This window comes from Barbus barbus (genome assembly GCF_936440315.1).
Source record: "Barbus barbus genome assembly, chromosome: 38".
In the NCBI taxonomy this organism is placed as follows: domain Eukaryota; kingdom Metazoa; phylum Chordata; class Actinopteri; order Cypriniformes; family Cyprinidae; genus Barbus; species Barbus barbus.
The window spans coordinates 12,404,642-12,432,515 of NC_136716.1; the positions used below are offsets into that span (position 1 = coordinate 12,404,642).

Here is a 27,874-nt window from a genome sequence, read left to right on the forward strand (position 1 = left end):
TCTTCATTTTTAGGTTTAGCATAAATATGGCACAGTTTGGATTGTGTTTACTGCTTCTGTTCTCTGGACTGATTCATCACATCAAAAGCCTTATTAAAAAGGAAGACAAAACTAGTGAAAAGGAATGACCCAGTTTCATCATTATCCTAGCCGATGATATCGGATGGGGTGACCTCTGGGTGAACAGGCCTGACAAATCCACACAACACCCTGGCTGGACTCATTAATGCTGAAGGGCAAAAGGTAGTGTTATCATTACAGACACAGTTTTGTGGATAATTATGTCTAATTTTTGGGGCTTGTGTCTAGTGATTTGCAGATTCACAGACTTCCACTCTCCTGCCTCCACATGCTCGCCGTCACGTGCTGCCCTCCTGACCGGCAGACATGGGCTACGCAATGGGGTCACTCATAATTTTGCAGTGGGGTCAGTCGGGGGGCTGCGTTTGCTGAGCTCTTGCATGAAGCAGGTTATTATACAGCCATTATCGGTAAGCGCAGAAACTCAAAGAGCATGCAGAGAAGAACACGATTAAAACCCTGAGAGCAATTAACTCTATACTGTGCTGTGATTAGCTCCTGATTAACAAATAAGCATCGTAACCTTGGCAACTAATAAGCCTCCCAAGCTAAACTTGTTATATGTAATAATATTTCAATTCCAGTTATCTTATATTGATTTTAAAACAGGAAAATGGCACGTTGGACACAATGGTTCCTACTGAGGTAAAATCCAACAACTTAATATTCATTTTTTTTAAATTAGTTTTCATTTGTAGATTTTATGTTCATTTTAATTTTAGTTAAAGATTCGGTAATTTGTTGTGTTTTTGTCATTATTATTATTTTAAATATGTCTATATAGTTTTTATAAATATTTATTTATTTTAGTTATTATGTTTTAGTTTCAGCTACTCTAGTACATCAGGTTAAACTTAATGAAAAAGTTTTTAGATTTTATTTTAGTTAACATTTATCATTTCAATTGATGAAAATGTTACTTAAAACAACTTAGAATAAACAAAAATAAATAATATTACTATTTATTTAAGAATTTTCTTGACATGGAATAATTTTTTTCCACATTAAATGACATTTATATATATATTGTAATTATTGTCTAACATTATGTATTTATTTTAAGCCATGTCATGAGGAAATGCTCACTTTTCTGTGTTTACACTGCAGGTTTTGACTATTACTTCGGTATTCCTTATAGTAACGACATTGGCTGCACTGACAAACCAGGTCTCGACCTTCCCAGCTGTCCTCTCTGTCTCCGCAGTCAGTATACTACTAGGTTTGTGTTATTATTCAGGCCATATAGGTCAAAACACACATCAGATGCCACACATGGCCTGAGGTTTTGTATGCGTCTCAAATATGTTGAAAAATCCTCTCTCAACAGGAAGCATGAAGAATGCTACACTAAAGTGGCATTGCCTCTGTTTGAAAATGAGACACTAATTGAACAACCCTTGGACACATGGAGCCTTAAAGACAGATATGCCACTGCGGCAGTCAATCAGATATTCACAGCCAGGTTTGTTCGCCACTTCTATATATGATTTTTTTACCTATATTCTGATTTCGATACCGACATAAAACTCCATAATAGCCTGCCTTCTGGCAAATTGTGCTTGTAAGTATTTCTAATAACTTCTGTTCCCCCCAAAATTCAGTACTATTCATATTATTATTACTGTTAAGGTTATTAAACCACTTGAACTTCCTGGTAAAATATATGTAAATTCAAATGGTCTTAAACAGGTTTTAGGTATTAAGTGTGAAGCCAAACATTATTGATTAAAAATGGATTATAAAAACAGTTTTGCGACACACAGGGACTTTGATCAGTCAATATAAGGTCTCTAGTCTGTAAACAAGTTTACTGGGCAGGCAAAGTTGCAGTGTTGACCTTTGACACAGTCTAAGTGAAGTGACATTCAGCCAAGTATGGTGACCCATACTCAGAATTCGTGCTCTGCATTTAACCCATCCAATGTGCACACACACAGCAGAACACACACACACCGTGAACATACACCCAGAGCAGTGGGCAGCCATTTATGCTGCGGCGCCCGGGGAGCAGTTGGGGGTTCGGTGCCTTGCTCAAGGGCACCTCAGTCGTGGTATCGAGGGTGGAGAGAGCGCTGTACATTTACTCCCCCCACCTACAATTCCTGCCGGCCGGAGACTCGAACCCACAACCTTTGGATCACGAGTCCAACTCTCTAACCATTAGGTCACGACTTCCCTAAGGTGATAGATCATCATCTGTTGGGCTGCATGTGCAACCAAGTCTCAACTATTTCTCATTTCAGCTGAATACTTGTACAGAGACCTGTGACAGTTTCAAAGCCAGTATCACTACAGTCCTCACATAAATCTGTTTGAATCAATAGATAATATATTGACATTGGGCCAGTAACCATCAAATATAAGATAACAACAGTATATATTATTTTGTATATTATATACGTAAGGGATAATACATGGCTAGCTGTGCATTAAACGATTTTAATGCACAATGTGGAGGCCAAGAACCACCCAATGCAAAGCGCATTAATGCATTAAAATCATTTAAGGCACAGCTAGCCATGCATTATCCTACTTATACCATGGTCAATTGTCACCATGTTTGCAGCTCAATATTTGACCGGAAGGGTAAAAATAACGGTTATTTCGTCAGTTAGCACTAGTATTCTGCCTGCTTCAAATCAGACAGAGATGACATAAAGCAAGTAAGATCACATTTATTTGAATGAATTATAGGATTTATTTGAATTAATTATCGAGAGAGAAAAAGAGAAAGAGAGAGGGAAGACAGTAGTGCGTGGATTACCTGTATCTGCGTGTCTCTCTACAAACAATGAAGCGGTGTTTAGTTACTTAAAAATCAGCGAGGATGCTGAGAAATATAATGTAGTGATCTAGTATCTAGGCTATTTAATTAATAAAAGTAGCGGGGTGGCATTGACAACAAGTTTCTGTGTGCGCGAAGCGCCATCTGCTATCTCCCACCTCTCTTTCTCTGTGTGTGTTTGTGTGCATCAATTAAAGCAGTGCATTAATATAGAACGGTGAGTAAACTTGAAACTACCTGTGCATTATACGGTTTTAATGCATACCTGCCAGCCAATCAAAATCGAGTATTCAGACAGACCATGGTATAATATTATATATTGTATAATATTTTGTCTAAATTAAAAATAAACACTGAAAAATGCAAACTATTGTTTTGCATTCTACAGGTGAATTTAGGCATCACAATATTATCCTGTTAATAATTAATTCTGTTTGAAATTTGGATATTTATTTTGGGATTTGCTAAAGAAAATTGAACAGTGTTATTAAATTATTACTGTTTTAAGATTAACAGTTTGTGAGCATTAGAAGATGACAGGGGTAATCTAACGGTAAAGAATAAAAGAGCATGTACAATTAAATTTACAATATCAACTGATACCAATACTCTACTGTTTGGGGTCAGTCATTTTTTTTTTTTTAAAGAAATTGATAATTTGATTCAACAAGGATGCATTAAACTGGCAGCAAATCAAAAGTGACAATTATATGTTAATTATAACAGTTTATCAAAAGATTTCTAATTAAAATAAATGCTTTTTAACTTTCTTTTCATCAAAGAGTCGTTATCATGGTTTCCACAAAAATATCATAATGATTTCTGAAGGGTCATGTGACACTGAAGACTAGAGTAATAATGCTGAAAATTCAGCTTTGCCATAACAGGAATAAATTACATTTTAAAATATAATAAAATGGAAATCTGTAGTAATATTTCACAGTTGTACTATTTTAACTTCATTCCTGCTCAAATAAAGCAGCTTTGGCGAGGAAAAGAGACTTCTTTCAAACATAAAATAATCCCCTGACATTTGAATGGTGGTGTTAAAAAAATCTCTAATATCTCCTGATTGTATCACTACACTGTGCCTCTCTATAACAAACTTATCCTTGCGTCGCTGTACAATTTGGGTATAAAATGTTTTGTGTTAATGTGTCTGTGTAGCATTTTGAAGAAGCAGCCGTTCCTACTGTATGTGGCTGTTGCTCACATGCATGTCCCACTGTTCCATAACGCCTTCCTAAACGTTACGACACAAGACCCTTACACAGCCAGTCTCAGTGACATAGACTCTTTGGTGGGGACAATCATGCAAGCAGTCAGCACTGAGCAGTTGGAAAACACATTGATATGGTATTTTACACGTATTTACTCTAAGGACTCATTTGATTTAGTTGTTTTACTTAAAATGTTGCTTAATAGTAATACAGTGCATCAATTTCTAAGGTGATAATGGCCCGTGGGAGCAGAAATGCCAGTTTGCTGGGCATGTTGGGCCTTTTGTTGGAAACTGGCAGACGAGCAGAGGTAATGAAGTATAATTTAATGAAAATAAATAGTCTTTTTCTGTTTTTATAAGATGCCATACCTGTAATCTGCTATAAATAGAATATATTTAATGAATGAACATCCAGGTTTTTCTGTGTATTCAGATTTCATGCTTACTTGTGACTTCTCTTCAGTTGTTTTAGATAACAAACCCACTAATTGAATTATCATGTAATAGTCTGTTTTCATTTTTCGGAGCAGGTGGCGGCTCAGCCAAAAGAACCACATGGGAAGGAGGTCATAGAGTTCTCACAGTGGTCGCATGGCCTAAGAAGATCAAACCCAGCGCCCTGCAGCGCCCTGCTGAGTAACTGGAAAATTATGAACATTGTGTAACATGATTGTTTTGTTTTCACTGTATGACGACTGGATTTAACTCCTTAGTGGTCTGGATATCTTTCCAACTATTCTTTCTCTGGCTGGTGTAAAACCACCATCAGATCGACGCTATGACGGCATTGATATAACCAACATTCTGCTCAATGACTCTGGCACAGGCCATAAGGTACAGTGTGTTTAGATGACACATCAATTTGACAAAATTAAACAAATATTTGTGAAATTTGCTCTCACTGGCTTTCTGTAAATTCTCGTTCCCGTCTTCAGAGTCTCATCATCCGAACAGTGGTGCTGCAGGACAGTTTGGTGACCTTCAAACCCTCAGGCTGAAACATCACAAGGCATTTTACATCACAGGTTTCTGTTTATTAAAGACTTCCACTTAAAAATTAAAAAATTAAACAATCATTGTATTACTTCAAGAATAAAACTGTAAATAAATATATTATTAACTGAAAAATAGACTCATTTTAGTTTACTGAGGACTTAATTACCAGTTAAAAATAAAATGATTTTTTTTAAGAATAAAACTGTAAATATTTTTTTTAAATTTACAAATACATTGATTTATTTTAATAAGATTTAATAAGATTTAATAAGATTTAGATTTCCATTTAATTTGTTAATTTTTTAAAACTGTTGATTTAATTAGTTTAAATGTATTTAATTCATGCAGTTAAATGTAACTGTAAAATAATAAACTAAAAAGTCACTGAATGTTTTAAACTGAATGTTTATCGGTTTTTAACAGGAATAAAATACAAAATACCACATATCAAAATTACATTAATTTAAAAAAAGTCACATTTTTTAATAAAAAATAAATAAACATTTTAAAGTGTGTATTTAAATGTTTAAATGGAACAGTAAATATAAATTTTAAATACATTTTTAATCATTTTACATTTTTTAAATTAATGTTTAAACGTATTAGTGAAATAAATGTTCTATAAATTGACAAATAAGTAGACATTTTAAACTTATTTCTTGTTTAAAAATGTAATATAACAGTAAAATAATGAATTAATCACATTTAAAAAAATAATATATATATATATATATAGAGAGAGAGAGAGAGAGAGAGAGAGAGAGAGAGAGAGAGGTATTTGAAAGTTTAAATTGTGTATAAAACATTAAATGAAACCATAAAATAGTACATTAATAACTCATTTTGAAATGCAACTTTTAGTCTAAAGTTTGTTGCCTGCTTCCATGTATTAACTGTCCAATGGCATTTTTTTGGGTGGTATAATAGTTCTGATGTGCTCTCTCAGGTGGATCAGTGACGTGGTGGAGGAAGTGGACAGCAGCAGTATCACGACCCTCCTCTGATATTTGACCTCTCACTGGACGAGGCCTCTGAACCCTGAGAGTGAGGAGTACAGATCTGTTCTGAAGGAAGTGGAGAGAGAGAGGTAGGCTCTGCTATGGGACATCGCCACAGATAAGGTATCATCGGCCGACTACAGCGTGAATCCAGCTGCAGTCCCCTGCTGCCAGTCACACAACCCCGCCTGCCGATGTCACATTTTAAAATGAGGTCAGTCGGCTCAGCCTTGAACACAGCACTGTTTGTCGATGGGATCACATCAACATATTGAAAGCACAGTGGGAAGAGCATAGTTCAAATATTGAGCACGATGTCCCAGAAAAGCACACTAGACTACCGAGAAAATATGTTGTTGATGTGTAAAGCTAAGGCTGTGTAACAGGAAACTATAGATTCCAAGATGTTGCAATGCATTTCTATTCTGCTTTTTCATTATGAGGTAGACCAGGTGTTTTCAAACTGGGGTCAAACCCCAGCGGCCTGTAAGAGGGGTAATCACAATTACTGATCTTTATATTTCTAAAGAAATCATAAGATTTATAACTTTCATTCTTTTGAAAGCTCAATTTTTTACATTATGAAATAATCCTCCCTGTTAACAAACCATTAACTAAGAATTTTGCCTCAATAAACTCCTAATTTGCTGCTTATTAATATTTAGTAAGGTAGTTGTTAGGTTTAAGTATTGGGAAGGATTAGAGATGTAGAATATGGTCATGCAGAATATGTGCTTTATAAGTACTAATAAACAGCCAATATGTTAATAATAGGCATGCTAATAAGCAACTCGTTAATAGTGAAAATTGGTCCCTATACTAAAGTGTTACCAAAAAGATTTGTGTATCATACATTAATGTATGAAAAATGTAAAATGATAGTTATTAGTTATTTAATAAAAAAAAAAAAAAAAAACTCTTTATAATTTTATAGGTGCCTTTATGTTTAGGGAGTATATATTTAGACAATTCAAATCGGAATGTATGAGATACAAATAAAAATAGATGGAAATATTTTGTTTAATTTGATCTTATGAGTTTTATATAAATGACAAAATGAGAAAGTGTTACATTAAAAAAGTGATATAACAACTGACTTTCTTTTTCCTTAGTTTGATACCATGTCTCCATCTTGTGGCAATACTGTTGCCATTACGCTGACTGCATTACTTAATATTGGATTGATTAATATTTAAGAAACTGATAGCATTCTGTTTTGTTAATCACCATAGCAAAAAATCATTAATTAAATCACCAGCATTTCTGACAAAAGCACATGAATCTAAAATCTATATCCAATTCATGTTTTAAAACACAATTGTACATAAATATTACATTAATAACTCATTTTAAAAAGCAATCCATCTTTCATTGGTTGCTCCTATGTGTGAGCTGTCCAGTGGCATTTTTAAACTTATTTGGTCTGACGTGTTCTCTCAGGTGAATCAGTGGACAATGAGTTTAGTTTCAGCCTCATATTTATTGGTTTGCTGTTAGTAAGCACACTGTTGAATCCAAACATACATACAGTAATAATGTACTCATGTACAATGTATTATAGACCAACAGATGTGGCTTGTTCAAATGAACATGAAAATGTCACACTACGAGTGGAGCCGACCGAGACGTTCTTATACTCTTCACAACTTACGGTTGTTACTTAACTTAAATCCTTTAAAAACAAATAAAAAAATTATTTAGGATGCTTTGAATTTGTAATGCTACTGTGCTGATTTGGATAAAATTAACACCTGTGCGTAATAAAGATCAACTTATCTCAGAAAATAAAGAAGTACCCTTTTCTGTCAATCAACAAGCAATTCCCTTTTGAGTATGTTCCTGTTCCCATATTAGTATTACAAGCAGCCACTGGAACACATCATCACAGCAGAATATAGAAGAACAGTCAACGAGCAGCCTACCTGACCTAGTGAAACATTAAATCAAGATCGGGAAAATAAAATATATTATCATTCCAAACAACGAGCACTGTCATTTCTTATGCTTTTTGGGTTATTTTCCTTAGCTCATAAAGTTTCTGTATGGAAATTAGTGTTCTGACCATCAATTAAGCAACAAAGAAATTAAATACAAAAGACCCTGAAATATATATTAAAAAATGGTATTCCTAACAGCCACACTAACGATATAACGAACCAATATAATTTAATTATATTAAAAGGATTGTTCACCCCTAAATAAACTCTGTCATCACTTACTCACCCTTGTAATTTTCGTACATTTATTAAACCACAAAAGAAGATACTTAGAAGAATGTTTCAACTGTACAATGAAATTAAGTTGGGTCCAAATTTCATCCTGCGTTCCATAGAAGAAAGTCATTCAAGATTGGAAGAATATGATGGTGATTAAAAGTTGACAGAATTTTTAATTTGGGCCGAACTATCCCTTAAATTACCCAAAGTTCTAGTAGAGCATGTGACAGCAACATGTTTTTACAGTTGGGAGAAAAAAGGAAGTGCCTTAGAAAATCAGTTAAAATCTGGTTTCAGCAACATGTCATGGAGTAATTCCTGTTGCTAAAATCATACAAACGCAGGAATATTTTGATTAAGAATGGTGAATATTAGAATCAAGGTGCCATAGTGATATACACTGCTTTTTCTCGCCCGTTACCATGGATTCATAACTATTCGTTGCATGTGCAATTTGCTCACAATCCTGAATGGCTCATTAGTCAGTGCATTATCTGTGTTGGTTCACATTGTTTGTCGGGAAAAGCTACAGCCCGGTCTAATCATTCAGTGTATCTTCTGTAGACAGTCTGTAACTGAACACGTCAACAGTGGATCAATGCAGAAAACAGTTAAATGCACTCACTCACACAGTAGAAAAATGTCTTGGATGTTGACTAGGAAAGAGCTGAAGGGAGGACTTTTTGAGAACTCTGTCCAATCTATGACTGTACTAATTCCCGTAGAAATTAGTATCTGGTTGGTGGGTAGTGACGATAGTATGACTGTCCGTCTCGTGACATTGCATTGAGTCCATCTCTATGGCTTTTAAAACAAGCGTGTTGACATCAGCAGTTTTGTCATCAGTCTCTGTCACGGGGGCCGTTTGCGTGCTCACCACTTCCTCAGTTCCTTCAAGTATCAAAATGGCGCTGCCAGGCTGAAGACATTTTGCATTGATCTTGTTCACTTCCCCAACATGCACCTCATTCTCATTCATGGCCTCTTCCTGGGTAGTAGCATCTTCGCTGCAGTCTTCATCACTGACTTCATTCTCCTGGACCACATGTTCCTCTGTTATCTCGGCTTTATCTTGATCTTCAATATCTGGCGTGTTCTCCTCACTAGCGTCATGGAGTGCAACATCTTCAGCGGTTTCAAGTAGCTTCTCAGCATCGGCACTGAGATCAATAGTAACTTCATTTTTAAGGATCCTTTCTAATTGATCTTCTTCGTGATGGATCTTGTCAGGGGTTTGTCTCACAGTGCTATCCTGTTCAAGTCCAACGTCTTGAGTTCCCTTCATGGCTTCATTGATATCGTCAATCTTTTTCTCGATGACTTCGTCTACTGAGGTAACGTCAACTGCATCTTCGGCAACAGACGTTTCTTCTTCATTGTGTGCATCTCCTTGCTGAAGCTTGTCTTCAATGAGTCTGTCTATCTGTGGAGCTAGACTGTCTATCTGTGGAGCAAATTCACAATCATAACTTTGTAGATCTTTGGCATCTTCATCAAGCCTTTGCGTTTCTTTTGAGTCAATGTTTCCATCCTCTTCCTCGGTTTCTACAGAAACAACAAGGTTTGGGTGGACTTCAACCACTAGTTTAATGTAACTCTCTCCCTCTTGAAGCAGCGGCGCATGGCCGATTCCCTGGTTCAGGTCAAGTGCAGTCTGTTCTGCATCACTCTGTCTTGACTCGGAGTCTAAAACATCTGTAAGTTCATTTAGGGGCCCACTGGATGTGGCTCCTGGACTTTGTAATGAAGGGAGGTGAGGAGCAGGGCTGTAAAGACATGTATGTCATTAGGACAAGGAAATCTTAATAATGTTGTTAATACATTAAATACATGTTAATATGTTGTTGCAGTGTTTTTTTTTTTTTTTTTACCTCTCTACAGATTCATATGGAACAGGGGAGGGCCATAATTCTTGGGCCCCGTCCCCTTCCTCCTGCACCCAGCCTCGGTTGGAAGAAGCATAAGTTAGAATGGCTTCTGTCACAGTGTAAGGGGTGTGACCCTGCACACAATCCTCAATGTGCTTGACAGGAAGCTGAGTCTGCAAGAAAAGATGGAGCTGGCTATCTGACAGGCATACTGTCATGTGCAGCACTCTGTATAGGAAGACAAAAGCAAATCATTTCAGGAATACTGTGTCTCCCAATTTTAAAATGCTTTGTAATTAGTAAGAAACAGAAGATTTTAAATAAAGAGCTACAACTGACTGGTCCAAGAAGCTCTGAAGACCTTTTCTCCTTCTTTCAATGAAGTCATCATTAATAAACGAGAAGAAAGACTTTTTCGGTAGATCAGGAACAGGTCTGTGGGAAATACGGTGATGCATTATGGGTTACTATAAAAAAAGAATACAATGCAGAAAAAGTCCCAACAGCAAATTAAAGTACAGCAAATTGTTGATATTGCTTGCAGTAAATTTAAATAAAATTTAAACAGAATTTCTAACTGGCATATTATATATATATATATATATATATATATATATATATATATATATATATATATATATATATATGCAGCTATACAGTCATTTGTTTGTGCAAAGGAACTTACACCAGACCAGCGTTCTTTTGCAATTTTTTCTTCAACCACACAAACTCGCTGTATCGCCGCCTCACACAGGATGTTTTGGCAGTGAATGCTTTGCTGTTTGTCTGGTGACAAAAACCAAGTAACCAGATGAGATAACACAAGAGCAGATAAAAACAAGTGTTGTATCAATATGGCTATTAAGATGGCGTCTGCTTATCTAAAGAAGTTTCATGCATCTTCAAAATACCAGTTTCAATAGAAGCAGTTTTGTGTTTATTTAATTTGCTGTGCATTAAATTGTATTATTCCATGGTCTGTCTGTATACTCGATTCTGATTGGCTGGTAGGTGTTGACTAAATTCGTTTAACTGCACAGGTAGTACCAGGTCAGTTTAATCACCTCCACATCATGCATTAAAATCCTTTAATGCATGGCTAGCCGTTGATTATCCCTTACTTATGTATAATATATCAGACACAGCCAGTCCTGCCCTCTAGATATTATTATACACATAAATTATGTTAATTGAAATGCAATGAACTATAAAAAAAAAAAAAACATGTAGCAAGAAACCCCCATAAAGCAATAATAAGGACATGGCTGTGATTTAATCAACACCAAAACTGTAACCAATACAAGAATCTTAACATTCAAATCTGTTTTCATGTCTAAAGAAGTATTAAAAAGACTTTGGAAGTTGAAAAGAGACACATAATTACATTATAATCTTGTAATATTAGAATACTCACATGAAGGAAAATTTTGAATTCCACATATGAGTTCCACGACCCTTCGTTTTGAACGCGAGGATCCTGAACTCTCACAGCAATGAACTCCTTTAAAAAAAAAAAAAGTTAAAGAAACATTTTCAAGACCAAAATATACAAATATCAAACATTTATGGCATTTTATACCTTTAAAAGGACAATCCTGCGGTCCATTGTTATCAACAGAAAAACCTCTTGTGTCAAATCAGCTGTTTTGTAATCTGCTGTCTAAATATCTGAATGACCTCATTGCTTTAGTGTAATATTCAGATCTGTCATTGCACACCACACAGACAAACTGGAAAGAATAAGAAAGATCTTACATCTTGCTCTTGACTTTCGATCATCCTACCAAAGGTAACACGACACAATGAACATCTGTGAAAAAACAGTCACTGGAACATGAGTCATCAACCACAACAGAAACATCCCTTATCATGCATGTTTGTGCAAGTTTTCTTTTCTTTCTTTCTTAGTTTTTTTTAACTTACATGATTTGGTCTTTTCTATCTTTGTTTTTCCATAACTTGAGGAAAGCAAATATATTCACAAATCCACACTGGGAGAAATCACCAGATTCCTCAGACCTGGTACTGTCTACTCTCCAAAACATCACTAATTGTTGATTCGAGTATCTAGGGGACAAATATCTCCTGACTTGCTCTTTTTAACACTTGTGATGAATCACCTGCCCCTCCTCTTCCTCTAAACGGCCATTAATCATGATTATTTGCCAGTTCTGTGGTTAATAATGTAAATGCATTGAAACTATACTTTTAGCAATCCTGTGTAGAAGGATACTTTGGCATTAGTGTAGCTTTTAATTCGATAACTTCCTGTCTCCTATCTGTCACAGCACTTTTTACTCAGAAGAATACCTCAAATCTACATGTAACTTATTGGTATGATACTTACTGTAATAGTGCTCTATTTCCAGGTTGAATTTCAGGTAACGTTAGCGAAAGCTAATAAGCTCATAGATACGAATGTCAAAAATAAAGTAAAATTCGTACCTTCATCCCATCCGTTCGTAATAAATTGTGATTTTCCTTAAATGTCACTACAGTATTACGCATACAGATAAAACAGATTAGAAACACGTCAAAACATCGAGAGTGTGCGAGTAACGTGATCAGTTTCGTTTTTCTTCAGCTGTGGATATATAAACAAGCTGAGGTGAGATACTGCCATCTAGAGTACGGGTAGTTAGTCTGCTTATGATGCTAAACAGCCAATAAGTATTGCTTATCTTTTCCTTGTAAGGAAAATACAATAAGAATACTCTGCCGACTACATTAAGGCAAAATACCACAGGTGAACATGGTAAACATTTTAACTAATTAATAACATACTTTCCCGTGTCAAAGTCGTTTTGTATTACAATTTTGCTGTAATGTTATGTTTCAATATGCAAATGAGGCATTCGCTAATTAAATATGTATTATTTTGAATTATTTCCTGAAATCTAGGGACAGTTGCATAAACTTAGCTTCTGTTAAGAACTAGTCTGACCAACTAGCAGTTAGTAATCGGTCATATTCTTTCAATTCAACTTTCTACGTAACCGACTTAAAGCTATAATAACCAGTCAAAAAAAAAGATGACTAACTTGTAAGAAAATTTTCGAAGAAAATTTAATTACCGTATTAGAGTTAAAGGTATTACAGAGGGAATTTTGGCTGTCTCTTAATTGTATTACTCCATAAATCAGAAAGTATACTGTCAATAGTCCAAAAAATACACATAAAAGACATTTTTAGGTGTAAAATGTTACAAAATCAGGCACGTGATACATTAACAAACACCTAGGCTATATAAAAACATTAAGAATATAAATAAGAATAAGTTTGTGGTAAGTGCTGCTTAAGTGGAGATTTCTGACTCTAAGAAAACATCCCTTAAAGATGTGTATTGTAATTGAAATCTACTGACACAAACAGATAAAGTTTAAGAAAATAAACATTGAAATGTGTATTTAGAATGTTTTCTTTCCACAAGTCTGAAAATAGACAAGATAAGGAAGCAATGGTTAGTCTTGCATAAAATGCTTATTTTGACTGGAAGGTGCAGAAATATATGTAAGTTCTGGTATTATACTACTAATATCTTAATATTGTGACACTGGTGCTGTTTTCAGTTGTGAAATAGTGTCTGATGTCAGTAATGATGAAGGATCTATTCTACATGGCGTCTCAGTGGAGTGTTGAGCGTTAAGAACTTTATCCGCTGTAATCTGCTTTAGCTTCTGTTGCATGCAGGTGGGGATGTCATATGGAGCTGCAGAGACAGACAGGGGCAATGAGACATCGGTTTGATAGCTGATTTTGAGCGTGCATTCTGGCTGGTGAGTTTATAACAATTAAAACATAGTGGATTTATTGTATACTGCCAAAATGTTAATATTTGTTCTTTTCCAACACAAGAAATGGAGGACGCAGAGGTCCGACAACAGAAGCTGGACACTCAGGTAAGTATCTCAGAAATGAATGTCTTTTGATTAGACATATACTTTTGTGTTGCATATTGTATCAAGAGGGTTTTCTTTTAATATTATTATAATATAACATCATGCTTAAAAGCATATCTCTAGATTTTCTACTTCATTAGGTTTTGAGTATCTGTATCTATATTATGGGCATTACTGGGCAGTTATACTGTATATCTGATGTTTAACAGCAGTTCAAATCATGTCAATTCTCATAGCGTTCGCTTTTAATCAAGAAACAACAAAGAAGAAGGGCAGATGCCCGGATGATCACAGCGAATCAGGACATTCGTCCCAAGACACGCAAACAGAAAGCTGAGTCTGACGATACAGCTTTATTGATAAGCCAATCTCAGAGCAACATTTCCTTCAGTGGTTTGTAATCACTTACTTTGTATTATTGTTAACACTTAATGTTGTTTATTAGTCATTATTTTCATTTTGTAGAGTTTTAAAGAAAATAACACCCTGCCTATTTATTGTCAGACACACAACCTGAGCAGTTTTACGAAAACACGGTGGAAGAGATTTGTTTAGGAGAGCTGACCATTTCATCCAGGACAGAAGAGGCTTCGGAAGAGGTTGCTCAATCTGTCACTAAGAAAATCGATCTAGAGATCAGCCCGCAGCACAGCGCTAAATGCACTTTAGACACAGAAGGCCAGGCAGATGGAAAGAAAACTAAGAAGAAGGGTGTTAAAAAAGGGCAAACAAAATGTAAGTGTTTTTTTTTTTTTCTATTTTCAATTATAACTTTTGTATCTGCCTTTGTGTGATATGCCTTTACATTTTGTTGAATTGCACATTCTAGTACTTGAGGCCAAACCTGCATTAGAAGTGGAGGAAAATGAGGGGAAAGAGAAAAAAACAGTGAAGAAGAAGGATAAGACCAAGGAAACTAAGGAGAAAGTGAAGACAGAAGAACACTCTTGTAAGTGTACCGGAGATGTGTCTCCATTGTTAGGCATGATACAAGTTAAAGGCCATTTCCTGTCACACAGCCCAGTGCCTCATCCATAAATAGGAAATAACTTGACATTGGCATTGTTAACATTCCAACTCGGGGTATTTTCCAGCAATTCAGACAGATTCAGTTGTGGAAATCAACATTAACGAAGAGAAAAAACCTGAATCAGAGAGCGAGGATGAAAGAAAAGACTGGACAAAGAGCCCCGTCCCTCCAACACCGAAGAAAAAACAACACCCCAAACCAAGTATAAAAATCTAATGAGATAAAAATGATTTATGTCTTCATATTAACCTTTTTGTTGCATGATGGCTTCTTTTGATCTGGCCTGATTGTTAATAATAGTTTTCTGTCGTTGTGTAGCGAGATGTCATCTCAGTGACAGTGAGGAAGAAAAAGAGGACAAAGAGGAGGAGGACAAAAAGAGGGAAGCTAAAAAAACACCAAATAAGTCTAAAAAAGGCCAAAAAAATGATGACAGTATTACTTCTTTAAACTCCAACTATAAGGAGCCTTCCTCTGATAGTGATTCTTTGGACATGGGAAAAGTACGATGTAGTCTAAATTTATTTGTTTAGTGTTATGTACACTATGTTTGTGTGTATTATTTGTACATTTTACTTTTACATTTAAATTTGAAAGCTATAAGCAAATTTTGTTTTGCCCTTTTCATGAACTAAACATGTCTCTATAGTTTTTTTTAGTTCTTAGTTTAATTAGATTTAGTTATTTTAGAACTATTTTAAACGTTTATTTTTTGTATTTTATTTCATTTAATTATTCAAGTAATGAAAATGACTTTTTTTAATGGTTTTAGGTTTAGTTGAAGTTAATACAATAACCCTGATATTTTTTCTTTCTTGTCCAGTCCTCTCCGATGTCTTTGGAGGATCTGGAACAGTTTGCCATGCGTCCTGCTCCAAGAGATGTGACTATTCAGTGCAGGATCACCAGAGACAGGAGGGGAGTGGAGAAAGGCATCTTTCCCACATATTACCTCCACATGGAAAAGGAGGATGGGAAAAGGGTTAGCCGAAGTGTGAATAAAGCAAAATATGAAAAATAATGTATTTTACATTGCTTAACATATCATTGTTCTCTTGTCCAATGTTTCAAATGGGCAGGTCTTTCTGATGGCTGGCAGAAAAAGAAAGAAGTGCAAAACGTCAAATTATTTGATATCAATCGATCCTACCGATTTATCCAGAGATACTGAGAGCTACATGGGCAAACTAAGGTCAGTACCATTACAGTGCTTATCAGAAATATTGTTTGCAATTCTGCCCACGCTAAAATATATGATTTGTCTCCTCAGATCAAATGTCTTGGGGACTAAATTCACTGTGTATAATAATGGCGAGAATCCAGAAAGGAAGCCATTAATTAAAGAAACAGATACACTGCGACAAGAGCTAGCAGCTATATGTTATGTAAGATGCAAATTGTGTGCTGTTTTTTTCTTTAGATGTCTACAGTATATATATATATATATATATATATATATATATATATATATATATATATATATATATTATTATTATTTATTTTTTTTTATTGCAAAAAAGCTTACTTTTTCTTTACTGTCACACAGGAGAAAAATGTTTTGGGTTTCAAAGGACCTAGAAAAATGGCAGTAATTATTCCTGGTATGCATGAGAATGATGAGAGAGTTGTTATTCGACCAAAAAGTGTGAGTATTATGTTGTTGATCACTTTTGATAATCGCAATATTATGTTTCTTCTTTTGGATATATATTACCATTCAAAAGTTTGGGGTTTAAAACATTTTTTTATGTTTTTGAAAAAAGTCTCTTATGCTCACCAAGGCTGCATTTATTTGATCAGAAAAATCTTGATCAGTAAAATTTGTAATATTGTTTTTTTTTTGCTGTAATATGTTTTAAAATGTAATTCATTAATGTGATGTCAAAGCTGAATTTTCAGCAGCCAAATTCTCCAGTCTTCAGTGTCACATGATATGCTGATTTGGTGCTCAAGAAACATTTATTTTTATTATCAGTGTTGTGCTGCTTAATATTTTTTGGGAAACCGAAATACATTTCTTTTAAACATTTTTTTTGATGAATATAATGATAAATTTATTTGAAATAGAATTCTTTTGTATTCTTTTAATGTAACATTTGACCAATTTAATGTGTTCTTTCAGTATAAATGTATGACAAAAACTGACTCCAAACATTTGAATGGTTGAATGGTCTTGGAAATTTTTGTCACACTTCACTCAGATAAAAACTAATTATGTGTTTGGTGCACTGATTAAATCAGCTGTTGTATATATATTTATATATAATGAAAATGAAATCTCTTTTGCATATCCCAGGAGCTGGAGTCTCTGCTCACCCGATATGAGAATGGAAACAAAGAGAATCTTGTCACCCTTGTAAATAAATCACCCAGCTGGAATGAGCAAACTCAGTCATATGTGCTGAATTTTCATGGCCGAGTTACTCAGGCATCTGTGAAAAACTTTCAAATTGTCCATCCAGATAATGGTGAGTTATTATTTTTACTCATTTTGTATTTCTGCCTTTGTATTTGTAGTTGCTATATCATATAATATATGAAAATCTTACAATTCCTAATTCTAATATCAATGAATATCTCTCTCCAGTGGACTACATTGTGATGCAGTTTGGGCGGGTAGCTGAAGATGTGTTTTCCATGGACTACAGCTTTCCCATGTGTGCTCTACAGGCGTTTGCCATCACTCTGTCTTCCTTCGATGGCAAACTGGCCTGTGAATGAGCGTCATTCATCTGTATTTGCTTTTCTTTCAAAAAGGGAAACTTTACATTAATTTAAGATTTGAAATGTTCTTGCAGTCATGAATGAACTTTAGATTTAGCTATTATCCACAAATTACAATGAATGTATCATTTATTTGTTTTATTAATTATTATGAATCTACAATTAGACATACAATGTATGATTTTTTCATATTTATTCTCTCTTTAATTGCTAAATTGTTTTCCGAGACTGTTAAAGCAAATAATTTTGTTAAATGTTAATTTCCTTTCTTTATATGAAAAAAGAAAGATTTGACATTCCTTGTTAAATAAAAACTTGAATTTATATGATTATACAGTTACATTCACCATCTTACAGATCTGCATTACTCTTTTGCTTGCTTTTTGAGATATTTGAGATCCGAGTGGAATATTATATGAAATAATATAAACATACTAGGTCTATATCTTTCCAGCGGGGGGCAGTAAAAGCCTTGGTCGTTTTTTCTGGCCTCTGCAAACTAAAACAGAAGAAGACGACCACAAATTCGTGTACATCTACATCGCCCGATTTTTGAAGGCTAAGCATAACTGAAGTTCATCCGTATTATTTTTATATCGTCATTTAGGCACCTCACAGCGCCCATCAACAATCTGCTCTGAAAGTTATTTGTGGAAGTTGGCTGGCGTGAAATGTGACTTTGAATGGAAACTCCCTCTTTTCGGTTTTGAGTTTTGCAAGTTTGAGTTTGCAAACAGATGAGCTACGCCGCTTAAGACAGGAACTTTTCATCAGAGTTGGATATAAGATAAATCGAGAATGCGGGACCGGACCAAAGAATTGGGCAATGTGAGTACAAAATAGGGTAGTGCACTCAGGAAACCGGCTAGCGTGCTAACATGCTAACCCGCGGATACTGTACCCACAGCTGCAGCTGCGATTTATTAACACTTTCACATATTCTCACGCCCCTGCTGCTGTTTGACTGACTATTTATGTATCATTATGCAGAGGTTGAGAAACAAAAATCATGAGTCAAATTGGAAGCTAACACCCTTATGCACTACCATCGCTTTAGTATTGCAGTGTAGGTGGGGTGTAACTTTATTTAGTCTACAAACAAACTAGCAGCCATGAATGTTTGCAGTTGATTCAGTGATTTTTTTTTTTAATTGACTGTTGAAATGGAACTCATTTCAGTCTTATTTAGCACTGTAAGTTAACCGTTGGATATTTCACACCCTCAAGAAGAAAATAACATCCGTTTCTTCCCATAAAACTATGTGACACTTCCCCCCCCCCCTTATTTGTAACACGAGATAAACATTTCAAACGTATAACAAGTTCTTAATGTATACTTTTTTTCTTCTCACTAGACTGCTGATGCCTCAGATGAAGATGAAGAACCCACAGATCTCCTGATAAAACCCGGATCTGGGAGCTCAGCAAATGAAGAGAAAGAAAATGAGTCTTTCTTTAAAAAGGTTCACATAAATTATTAGGGAACAGCTCCAGAAATGAGACACTACATCCAAACTCCCAAATACTTGTGACCTTGTGGTACAAACTTAATTAACTTTATAATGTCCTACTTTTTTCTATATAGGTTCAGGATATTCGAGAGGGACTTGAAACAATTAAAAAGAAGGTGTCTGAATTGGAGAACAAACAGAAAACAGTGTTAGGAGTTGCACTTCCAGAAGATAGTGAGTTTCTCAGTTTAGGTTTTGGTATTTTTATATTTTGTTCCATTCCTATGAAAGAAATCATGAATCCCGTTTAAGTTTTATAATACAACAAAATGTTTAAATAAATACATTTAAAAAATCTCCTTGCCAATAGGTATGAAAAAGGAACTGCAGTCCCTCAGAGAAGACATCAAAGTCATGGCCAGCCAGATCCAAAAGAAGTTAAAAAGTGAGACTGATACATAAACATTATTGAACTTTTTCCGCTGGACCTACTGGATGTGAAAAATTAAACAATAAATTTACGTCACAGGCATTGAACCTAAGAAAGCTGAAGGCGAAGACAAATATATTCCAATAAACGTTAGAATGCGGAGAACTCAGGTCAGTTGCTATTTAATATGTATATTTGTAAATATAATACATGAACAGTGTTGTTTTGGCTCAGAATAATCTGCTCCTCCCTTTTTTCCCCTCAACATCCTTTAAAAGCATGGTGTTTTGTCCCGTGAATTTCTGGAAGTGATGGGTCATTATAACACAATTCAAGCCCAATACAGAGACAGAAATGTGGAGAGGATACATAGACAACTCAAAATCAGTATGTGCTTTTTCTGTCTTGTTTCATTCTATTGATAATTCTAGCATTATCATACAGGTCTCATAATAGCCTTTTTAAATGTGCACCATGTAATTTTCCCCACTCATTTTAGAGTTTCCATCAGTACAAGTCCAAGACTACTGCAGTATTAGCCAGTGCAACATAGCTTTCTTTTGCATTGTTTCTACGAGATCAATAAAACTAATGTAAACGTGGTTTCCTTTACAGCTGGTAACAATGTGACAGATGAAGAGCTAGAATCCATGCTTGAGAGTGGACAAACTGATGTTTTCACACAAAATGTGAGTGTATTGTGTAGTGTGCATGCAAGTCTTGCATTGTGCCTATAGATATTCAGTGCTTTTTTCCTCTACAATTATCTGAAGAAAACAGTCCACGCTGGGGGTTTGTGATATGATTTTTGATTGTGGACGATTAAAAATGTCTCCATGATCTGCTTTTGAAGAGAGATCGTAGTATCGTGCTACATCGCACATTCTATCAGCTGAAGTTCGGGCACCTCCATCTGAATATACTGCACAACACAACATACATTCACATCAAATGTTATCTTAGTGGTAGAGTTGCACTCACGGGAGACTGCAATTATTTGCAATCCAAAAAGTACATTATTTGTATGTGCTTTATAGCCTTGCCAGTTAAACATTTCTTTCACGTGCTGTTCTGGCATGCACTTTTTTTAAGCGCGTTCACACTAAAAAAGCCTGTCAAACAGCGCCTGATTACTTGACTAAAAGTTGTCTTTCGCGTCTGATTGCAGGTCTTAAAGTGACAACAGACTACATTCTGATGCTTGTCAATAAAGGGATAGTTCACCCAAAAATTTAAATTGTCATTATTTACTCACGTTCCTGGTCCCCATTGAATTTGATAGTAGGAAAAAATACTATAGAAGTCACTGGGGCCAGCAACTGTTTGTTTAACCACATTCTTCAAAATAACTTCTGTTCAACAAAAGAAACTCATTCAGATTTAAAACCGCTTGAGAGTGAGTAAATGATGACAGAATTTTCCTTTTTGGGTGAACTATCCCTTTAATGTTACTAAAACAACAGAACACAAAAGAGAAAATTAATTCACTGCTCTTGACTGAATAACTTATAGTTGATTTAAAAGGGTCCTATTATGTTTTTTCAGTTTTTTAATTTTAGTCAGTGTGTAGTGTGTATGTTTGGGCATAAAAAGGATCTACAAAGTTACAAATCTCAAAAGCCACTCCAAAGGGAGATATTTCGTTTAAAAAGAAAGAAAAAATCAATTTTCAAGAACTACAACGAATGGCTCGTTTGGACTACAGCATTGTTTTCCGGTGTTTGTGTTATCACAAAGCGAGCCATTAGAATATCATTAAAATAAATCCCGCCTATGGAAATTCGAGTGGTTGGCGGGTGGGAGAACGTTTGGTTGAGCACTGCACGTTTCAAAATCAAATCCCGGTGCGGGTGTTTTTATATCACTGCATTTCTGAAGGAAACCGACTGTCTTCAGAAAATTGTGGATGTCATTTTCATTTCATCTTGCATGTAATGTCTGATAAAGCAGTGTTTGTGAGAGGAGCTCTGCTTTGTGTACAGCGTTACCGGGGAAACCTCTCCCGCTCCAACAGCGCCTCCTGCTGGCAGAGAATTAATTTGCATATATATGCCGTCACAAATAGTGTAACTCAGTGGGACTATGGTATAAATTCAACTGTATAACAATTTTACTGCAATTCATGTTAGAATTAAAGAAAAATAAACATAATAGCCTACATATTACCATTGCACTTATACATAGTAAATGCAGTTATTTTTAAGCTGTTGTTGACCTCCTATCTAAAACGTGATTTAGCCAAAAAAATAATAATGTTACCACTTTAATATGTCGTGCAAAGGTTCTGCCTGATCCTCAATATTCTCGGGGTTTGAATTGATATGGCAATATTGACGAACTTGCAAATTTACAAATCTTTGTAAAAGAGCATGATAGGACCCCTTTAATAAGAATCAATTTATAGTATATCATTTATTATACACATACAGTGAAGTGGATATAGAGTTTATATTTGTTCATTCAATTTCTTGAATACTTCTGCTAAATACACCTACTGTACCTGAAAAATAAAGCTCTGTTTGTTATATAGTCTACAACAGAGTGATATTATTTATAGTCTACTAGATTACTTAAATGTCACATTTCAAGTATTCTCTTTTGCTTTCTTTGGAATGGATGTTTAATTTGGTAAGATCCTTTTAGGAACTCTTCCGTCTAAAATGTAATTGTTATTTCCTGCTTTTGATTAAGTTCATTAACCTATCCGGCTATTTAGTGATACAGTCATTTATAATAAATAGGGACATTTTTCTGTTTCCTGCCCCTTCTCTTTCCGAGTTTCTTGTGAAGCAGTAAAAACAACAAATATTAGGCAAAGTAAGACCTCCAGTTGGAACTAAGAATGCTGGGGGCACCTTTGGACAAAGTATATCCTGGTGTCATTTCCTTTTTATTTCAGATAAAGGAAATCTGGGTTGTCAACATTAAAAGCAATGCTAGAAGTAAATGTCTCTCATTTTCAGTACCTCCTTTATAGATTTCCACTTCTCTTTTAGTCTTTTTGTTACTGTTATTCTTGCCCTTTAGCTCATATCAGGGTTCCTATTGGGTTTGAAAAGGTATGGAAAAAAAAAAGAAAGCAGAGTAAGGAAAAATATTTGTGTTTCCAGACTTTTGTTTCCAGACCCTATTTAGTTTTGGGGTTTTTTTATGATGGAAAATTCAGAATTTAATAATTTTATCGTACAAGAAGTGAGGTTGCATGGTAGCTGTTTTAGTGATTCTTTAGTGATCGCCAAATATGACAATGAATTCAGGGAGCACTTTTTCATTATGCAAAATGCAGGTTAGAGGTAGAGCTGGGCGATTTTTCCTATTTTATCGATTAATTCGAATTTGATATTTTGCCACGATTTTATTGTTTTAGAAATCGAGGAATCGCGATTTTGAATAGAAATATTACCAAATGTTAGAATTAGATACTTTGGCAAGATGCCAATGATGACAGTAAAGAGAAAAGAATGATCCAACCACACGTCGGCACACGTGATTATCGCTCGTGTGACGCGCTCTGTGAAGGACCGAAGCGCCATTTACACAGAATGCACTTTTGTGTTGATAAACATGCAAGAAAATGGAAGTGAACTTCTTTTAACTTGAGCGCAGTGTTTTTAGAATGCCATTTCATGCATGAGATGCTGCAAGAGACGCGAGCGCAGCAGTCAAACACGTGTTTACACAGAAAAGACAATGGAAATGAGCGCTATTGAATAAAATTCATTCTGATATTTCATGTTTTCATCATGGTGACAGGCTTAAAGCTGCTGTTGTTTTTACAGGACATTTGTAGTTAATAATAGTCTACTCGAGTTATACCTTTAGTCATTTTGAATTACCTTGACTTTTGAGATTTAAAAAAAAAAACATTTTCCTTGTATTATTTCTGAACACTATGTATAAGACAAGTTTGTACAAGATGTAGTTGTAGTTCATGCATCTTTTCTGCAAAGATATTTTACAAGTGATTTGTTTAACGTTTACATCATGTTGACAACTTCATTTGTGGTGCACTTGGAATAGAATTTTCTTTAACTAGAGGGTTAGTAAAGAAAAAGTTACTTGAATCATGTTGTAGTTACATTTTCAAGTTGACTAGTTAAAAATAGTAAAAAAAAAATTTGCCAAATCGCCCAGCCCTAGTTAGAAGCAATTGGGTTTCTTCACACCATATTCTTAGCACCGTATTACATAACTCAAAGACCTCTGCAAAAAAACACATTAAATTTAGCATATAGGACAGTACACACTGAGCCACCTGATGTACCATCAGCCCATTTCGCAGTGTGGTTTCTTGGTCACCATAGACTATGCATTAAAGAGATCTAAGGCCTTGAAATATGGCATTCTGCCCCAATGAAAGTCCAATCTTAAACACTTTTTTTACTGTACCAGTCTTTTTTTATAGACCCTTGAACTTGGCAAATGTTATGCCATCAGCCCATTTCGTGTCATGGTTTCTCCACCACCACAAAGGATGTGTTAAATTGGACATCAGGCCTTGATATTAGAGGTACTACCATGAGAAAAGCAAAATTTTGAGCTGGTAGATCTCTATTAATTCATGTGCATCCTTGCTCTCGTTTTGTTCATAGTAAGATGGCAGTGATACACAAAGGAAATAGGTTATATAAAACTAGAAATTGTAATGCGTAAGCATGCAAAAAAATTCCCATGCACGTGTGAATAGTTTCTCGAGGGCAAAAAAAAGTTTCTTGTGTGCATTTAAAAGTCTGTAATTTTTATTCATTTAAAAACAAAAATTATATTAGGGACCCTGTATGTTGTCACTTCAAGAAAATCAATGAGAAAAAAAAAACCCTGAGAAAATAAAAATATTTACAGATGACTACTATATACCTAATATAAAGCTGAAAATATGAATCATTTATGTTAAACATGGTCTGAAAATCTACCGAGAGGTTTGGAAATTTGAGTCTGGAAATGAAAAAATATGTAGGAACCCTGTCATATATTCAGAACCCTTACACCCCCTTTGCCTGAAATGAAGCCTCACCATTGTGTCCTATATTTCACATGATGTGATCACATGAAAAATCCTGTTCAGTGTCTTGAAACCTTTTTAAAAATCAACTTGTTCTTGCAGATTTTGAATGATGCTAAAGCTACCAGACAGGCTCTGAACGAGATCGAGTCACGGCATGATGAGATCATCAAGCTAGAGAAAAGTATTAAAGAGCTACATGATATGTTTCAGTACCTTGCAATGGAGGTGGAAGCACAGGTGAGATGAACACACTGGTTAGTTCATTCCTCAGATGTCTAGTAAATGAAAAACCATGATGTTTTATTATTTATTAAACATTTAATTTAAATCTGTATTCTACGTGAAATTTACTTTTTTTTTTTTTTTTTTTTTTTTAGGGTGAAATGGTGGACCAGATTGAGGAGAACATTAAGAGTTCCCATAACTATGTGGAGAAGGCTGTTGCCGAAACAGCTGCTGCTGTAGAAACTTCCAAAAAAGTGCACAAGGTGAGTAAATTCAAAGTCTCTTTAAGATAAGTCATGTCACTCGGCGGCCGTCTTTGAAACGCCTCTCGGGCATGCAAGTGCAGCTCCTATCTCTTTGAATGGGGAAACATCAAATTCTCCAAAACTGTTCACTAAGCTTACGATTAAATTTCATATTTGAAATCACCAAAGAAATCTGACAATAACTTTATCATAAATGTTGTTTCTTTTGCTCAAACAGCGTTATAAAAAGCGTATTTTTCAGGCTAGATCAGCCAGTGAGCATGTGCACGTCTCAGAACGCTGACTGTTTCTATTGATAGTTTTCAGTCACGTGACCGGCTCGAAGACTTGGAGGGCAAAACATCCATAGAACTACTGCACAAGCCTGTCCATTTTTCATCTGTTTCCCAGCCACAAATATTTAGATCACCTCTCAAAAGAGTAAACAAAGGTATTTCTGAACAAAATGCAAGTTTTGGCCATTTGCAATCCACATTAAGCACCTGCGGCAATATTTCAATCGTAAACAGTGCGACAAAACATTGTAAAAACACTTCAAAGTGCCTTAATATATTTAAAACAGTAATATTAAAAGGTCAAATACAGTAATCACCACATTAATAATGCATAGTTTACACAGGCAAGCAGATGAGGCTGGGAACATGAACGCAATCCGCTTAACGGTTCAGTATTTTCCTTCTAATGGTTTTCTATGGGAAGCCATTTAATGTGAAACTTTGTACATTGCGTTTATATTCTGGCTTCATCCTCTTGCCTGTACAAAATATACATCATCAATGAGGTGTCCACTGAATTACTACATTATTACTTGATGCAATCTGCGTAAAAATAGCTGGCGGTCAGTGCAGCTAAGCTTCGTTTTGCCCGCCAGGTGGGCGTTCCTATGAGGGTGTGACGTCACGTGAAAACTATCAATAGCAACCGGGACTTCTAACAGCAGCTGCAGTGACGCGCTGACTTTACTGATTAGCGATTTGCTCTTTCATTCAGAAGGCGGGGCTTCCTGCGATTGAGCGGCCATATTGAGCGTTGCATTTTTCCCCATTCAAAACTATACGAGTGACATGTCTTGGCTATTCTATAGTCTTTGGTAAATTATTAATATGATTATTTATTGACATAATGACATTACATCATCGACCAGTGTGAATGATCACATTTCTTCTTCACAGAAAAAATTATGGCTTGCCTTATGCCTTGCTATTTTAATTGTAATAATAGTCATTATCCTGGCTACCAGTTTAAGTTGAGGTAAGTCCCATCAGTTGTATTGAATTTGAATGTCAATGTTATGCATGCTATTTAACGGGATAGTTCACCCAAAATTGAACATTTACTCACCCTCAGGCCATCCAAGTTGTAGGTGATTTTAGGAACAGATTTTAAGCTGAAACCATGGTCCTTGGTGATTCATCAAATGCAACTCAGTGGATGTCCATCTTTGAGAATAAAAACAATCAAGGCACACCAAATTAACACTTGTGGCTCCTGACGATATACTGATGAAGCGAAACAATTGGTCTGTACAAGAAACTGAACATGATTTACAACATTACCTGTAATCAATAGCCTCAGGCAACAGGGAAATCAATTATTTTCCATAAATTATCATATTTACAATATACATTTACGTTGGTCAGTGAAAATCTTAGAAGTCTTTACTTTTGTTGTAAAAAACGTTCAGTTTCTTGCACAGACTGATCTTTCACTTCATAAGACCTCAAAATATAGTCAGGAGCCACAGGTATTAATTCTGTGTTCCTTGATATGCATTTTATTTATTTTTTTTGCAATGACAGGCAGCCACTGACTTGCATTTTATGAATCATCAAGGATCACAGTTTCAGCCAAAAATCTTCTTTACTGTTCTACTGAAGAAAAAGAGTCACTTGCATCTTCGATGACCTGAGGGCGAGTAAACAGCAAATTTTAGTTTTTGGGTGAACTATTCCTTGTGCCCAAATGTGTTACAGTTCTGTTATTTTTGTTCATATTTATTTGATATTTAAATCATGTATCCTTTTTCTTTACAGTGTTTTCCTTTATTAGACTTCTTTTTGCCCGTCAAGCACTGGGTTTTGTCTTCCTAAATTGTCTTCTTGAAGTCCCTCGAACAAACAACATGGCCATGTGTAAACATGACCTTTATTGGTATCCCAACTACTTTGGAAGCTACATTTGCTTAAATTTTAAATAGTTGATCTGTTATTTTAGCTGCTTTGTCATACAAAGGGCATGATTTAGATTTTCCGAAAATGTGTCTGCTGCACCACTTGGACATTTAAAAGTTACATGATAAAAACGGTTTGAATTAACTGATTGCTTTAGTGACTGTATTTCCAAGATGGTGGACTTCATTTGCAACACCAACACTAAAACGTGGTCATATAGGGTAGATGAAGAAAAAATGCTAATGAGATTCCTAATATATAACGCTTCCATTCGGAGACAAGCTCAAGACCTCTTAGTGATGGGCTATTTGTCTTTGCCCTAATATGTTTATAAGATGTCTTTTGTGTTATCTGTTGTGATCTATCCTTTTGTAATGCCATTTCAAACTTGAAATTGGCTAAAATAGCATTCAAGGTCATCTGTGTGTGTGTGTGTGTGTATATATATATATATATATATATATATATATATATATATATATATATATATATATATATATATATATA

At 35.2% G+C, this 27,874-nt stretch overlaps 3 protein-coding genes and 1 pseudogene across 11 annotated transcripts; 3 read left to right on the forward strand and 1 right to left on the reverse strand.

The window, feature by feature from the left end:
• The first annotated feature begins 26 nt into the window (after positions 1–26).
• On the forward strand, positions 27–6,295 carry LOC306858135 (arylsulfatase G-like; annotated as a pseudogene). The gene is made up of 10 exons: positions 27–243; positions 320–491; positions 691–726; positions 1,189–1,543; positions 4,034–4,233; positions 4,316–4,396; positions 4,619–4,724; positions 4,802–4,922; positions 5,024–5,113; positions 6,031–6,295. The product of its transcript is annotated as an arylsulfatase G-like (transcript).
• A 1,250-nt stretch (positions 6,296–7,545) lies between these two features.
• Positions 7,546–12,760, reverse strand: snx11 (sorting nexin 11). 6 transcript variants are annotated; one of them, XM_079397794.1, is made up of 7 exons: positions 12,612–12,760; positions 11,746–11,976; positions 11,581–11,667; positions 10,852–10,952; positions 10,506–10,601; positions 10,170–10,394; positions 7,546–10,064 (listed from the first exon to the last, which is right to left on the reverse strand). In XM_079397794.1, exons 2-7 carry the CDS (start codon positions 11,770–11,772, stop codon positions 9,011–9,013), a joined length of 1,590 nt encoding a protein of 529 aa, XP_079253920.1. In that variant the 5' UTR covers positions 11,773–11,976; positions 12,612–12,760; the 3' UTR covers positions 7,546–9,010. The 6 variants fall into 6 exon arrangements, with proteins under 6 accessions (XP_079253920.1, XP_079253919.1, XP_079253921.1 ...); XM_079397793.1 differs by having other exon boundaries at positions 11,746–11,896; positions 12,612–12,758; XM_079397795.1 differs by having other exon boundaries at positions 11,922–11,976; positions 12,612–12,754.
• Positions 12,761–12,787: 27 nt separating this feature from the next.
• On the forward strand, positions 12,788–18,164 carry LOC306857704 (uncharacterized protein). Of its 2 annotated transcripts, none has more exons than XM_079397789.1 (14): positions 12,788–12,921; positions 13,857–13,942; positions 14,022–14,065; positions 14,302–14,458; positions 14,570–14,800; positions 14,895–15,014; positions 15,160–15,297; positions 15,414–15,598; positions 15,919–16,077; positions 16,175–16,287; positions 16,366–16,480; positions 16,642–16,740; positions 17,392–17,563; positions 17,683–18,164. In XM_079397789.1, the coding sequence occupies exons 3-14, from the start codon at positions 14,024–14,026 to the stop codon at positions 17,814–17,816; spliced, it is 1,665 nt and encodes a 554-aa protein (XP_079253915.1). In that variant the 5' UTR covers positions 12,788–12,921; positions 13,857–13,942; positions 14,022–14,023; the 3' UTR covers positions 17,817–18,164. The 2 variants fall into 2 exon arrangements, with proteins under 2 accessions (XP_079253915.1, XP_079253914.1); XM_079397788.1 differs by having other exon boundaries at positions 12,807–12,921; positions 13,841–13,942.
• A 171-nt stretch (positions 18,165–18,335) lies between these two features.
• On the forward strand, positions 18,336–27,357 carry LOC306857741 (syntaxin-4-like). Of its 2 annotated transcripts, XM_079397864.1 has the most exons (11): positions 18,336–18,647; positions 19,175–19,282; positions 19,405–19,504; positions 19,641–19,715; positions 19,800–19,870; positions 19,979–20,087; positions 20,316–20,389; positions 24,805–24,942; positions 25,083–25,193; positions 26,369–26,447; positions 27,230–27,357. In XM_079397864.1, exons 1-10 carry the CDS (start codon positions 18,618–18,620, stop codon positions 26,444–26,446), a joined length of 894 nt encoding a protein of 297 aa, XP_079253990.1. In that variant the 5' UTR covers positions 18,336–18,617; the 3' UTR covers position 26,447; positions 27,230–27,357. The 2 variants fall into 2 exon arrangements, with proteins under 2 accessions (XP_079253990.1, XP_079253991.1); XM_079397865.1 differs by lacking the exons at positions 26,369–26,447; positions 27,230–27,357 and adding an exon at positions 25,496–25,622.
• The last annotated feature ends 517 nt before the right edge of the window (positions 27,358–27,874 follow it).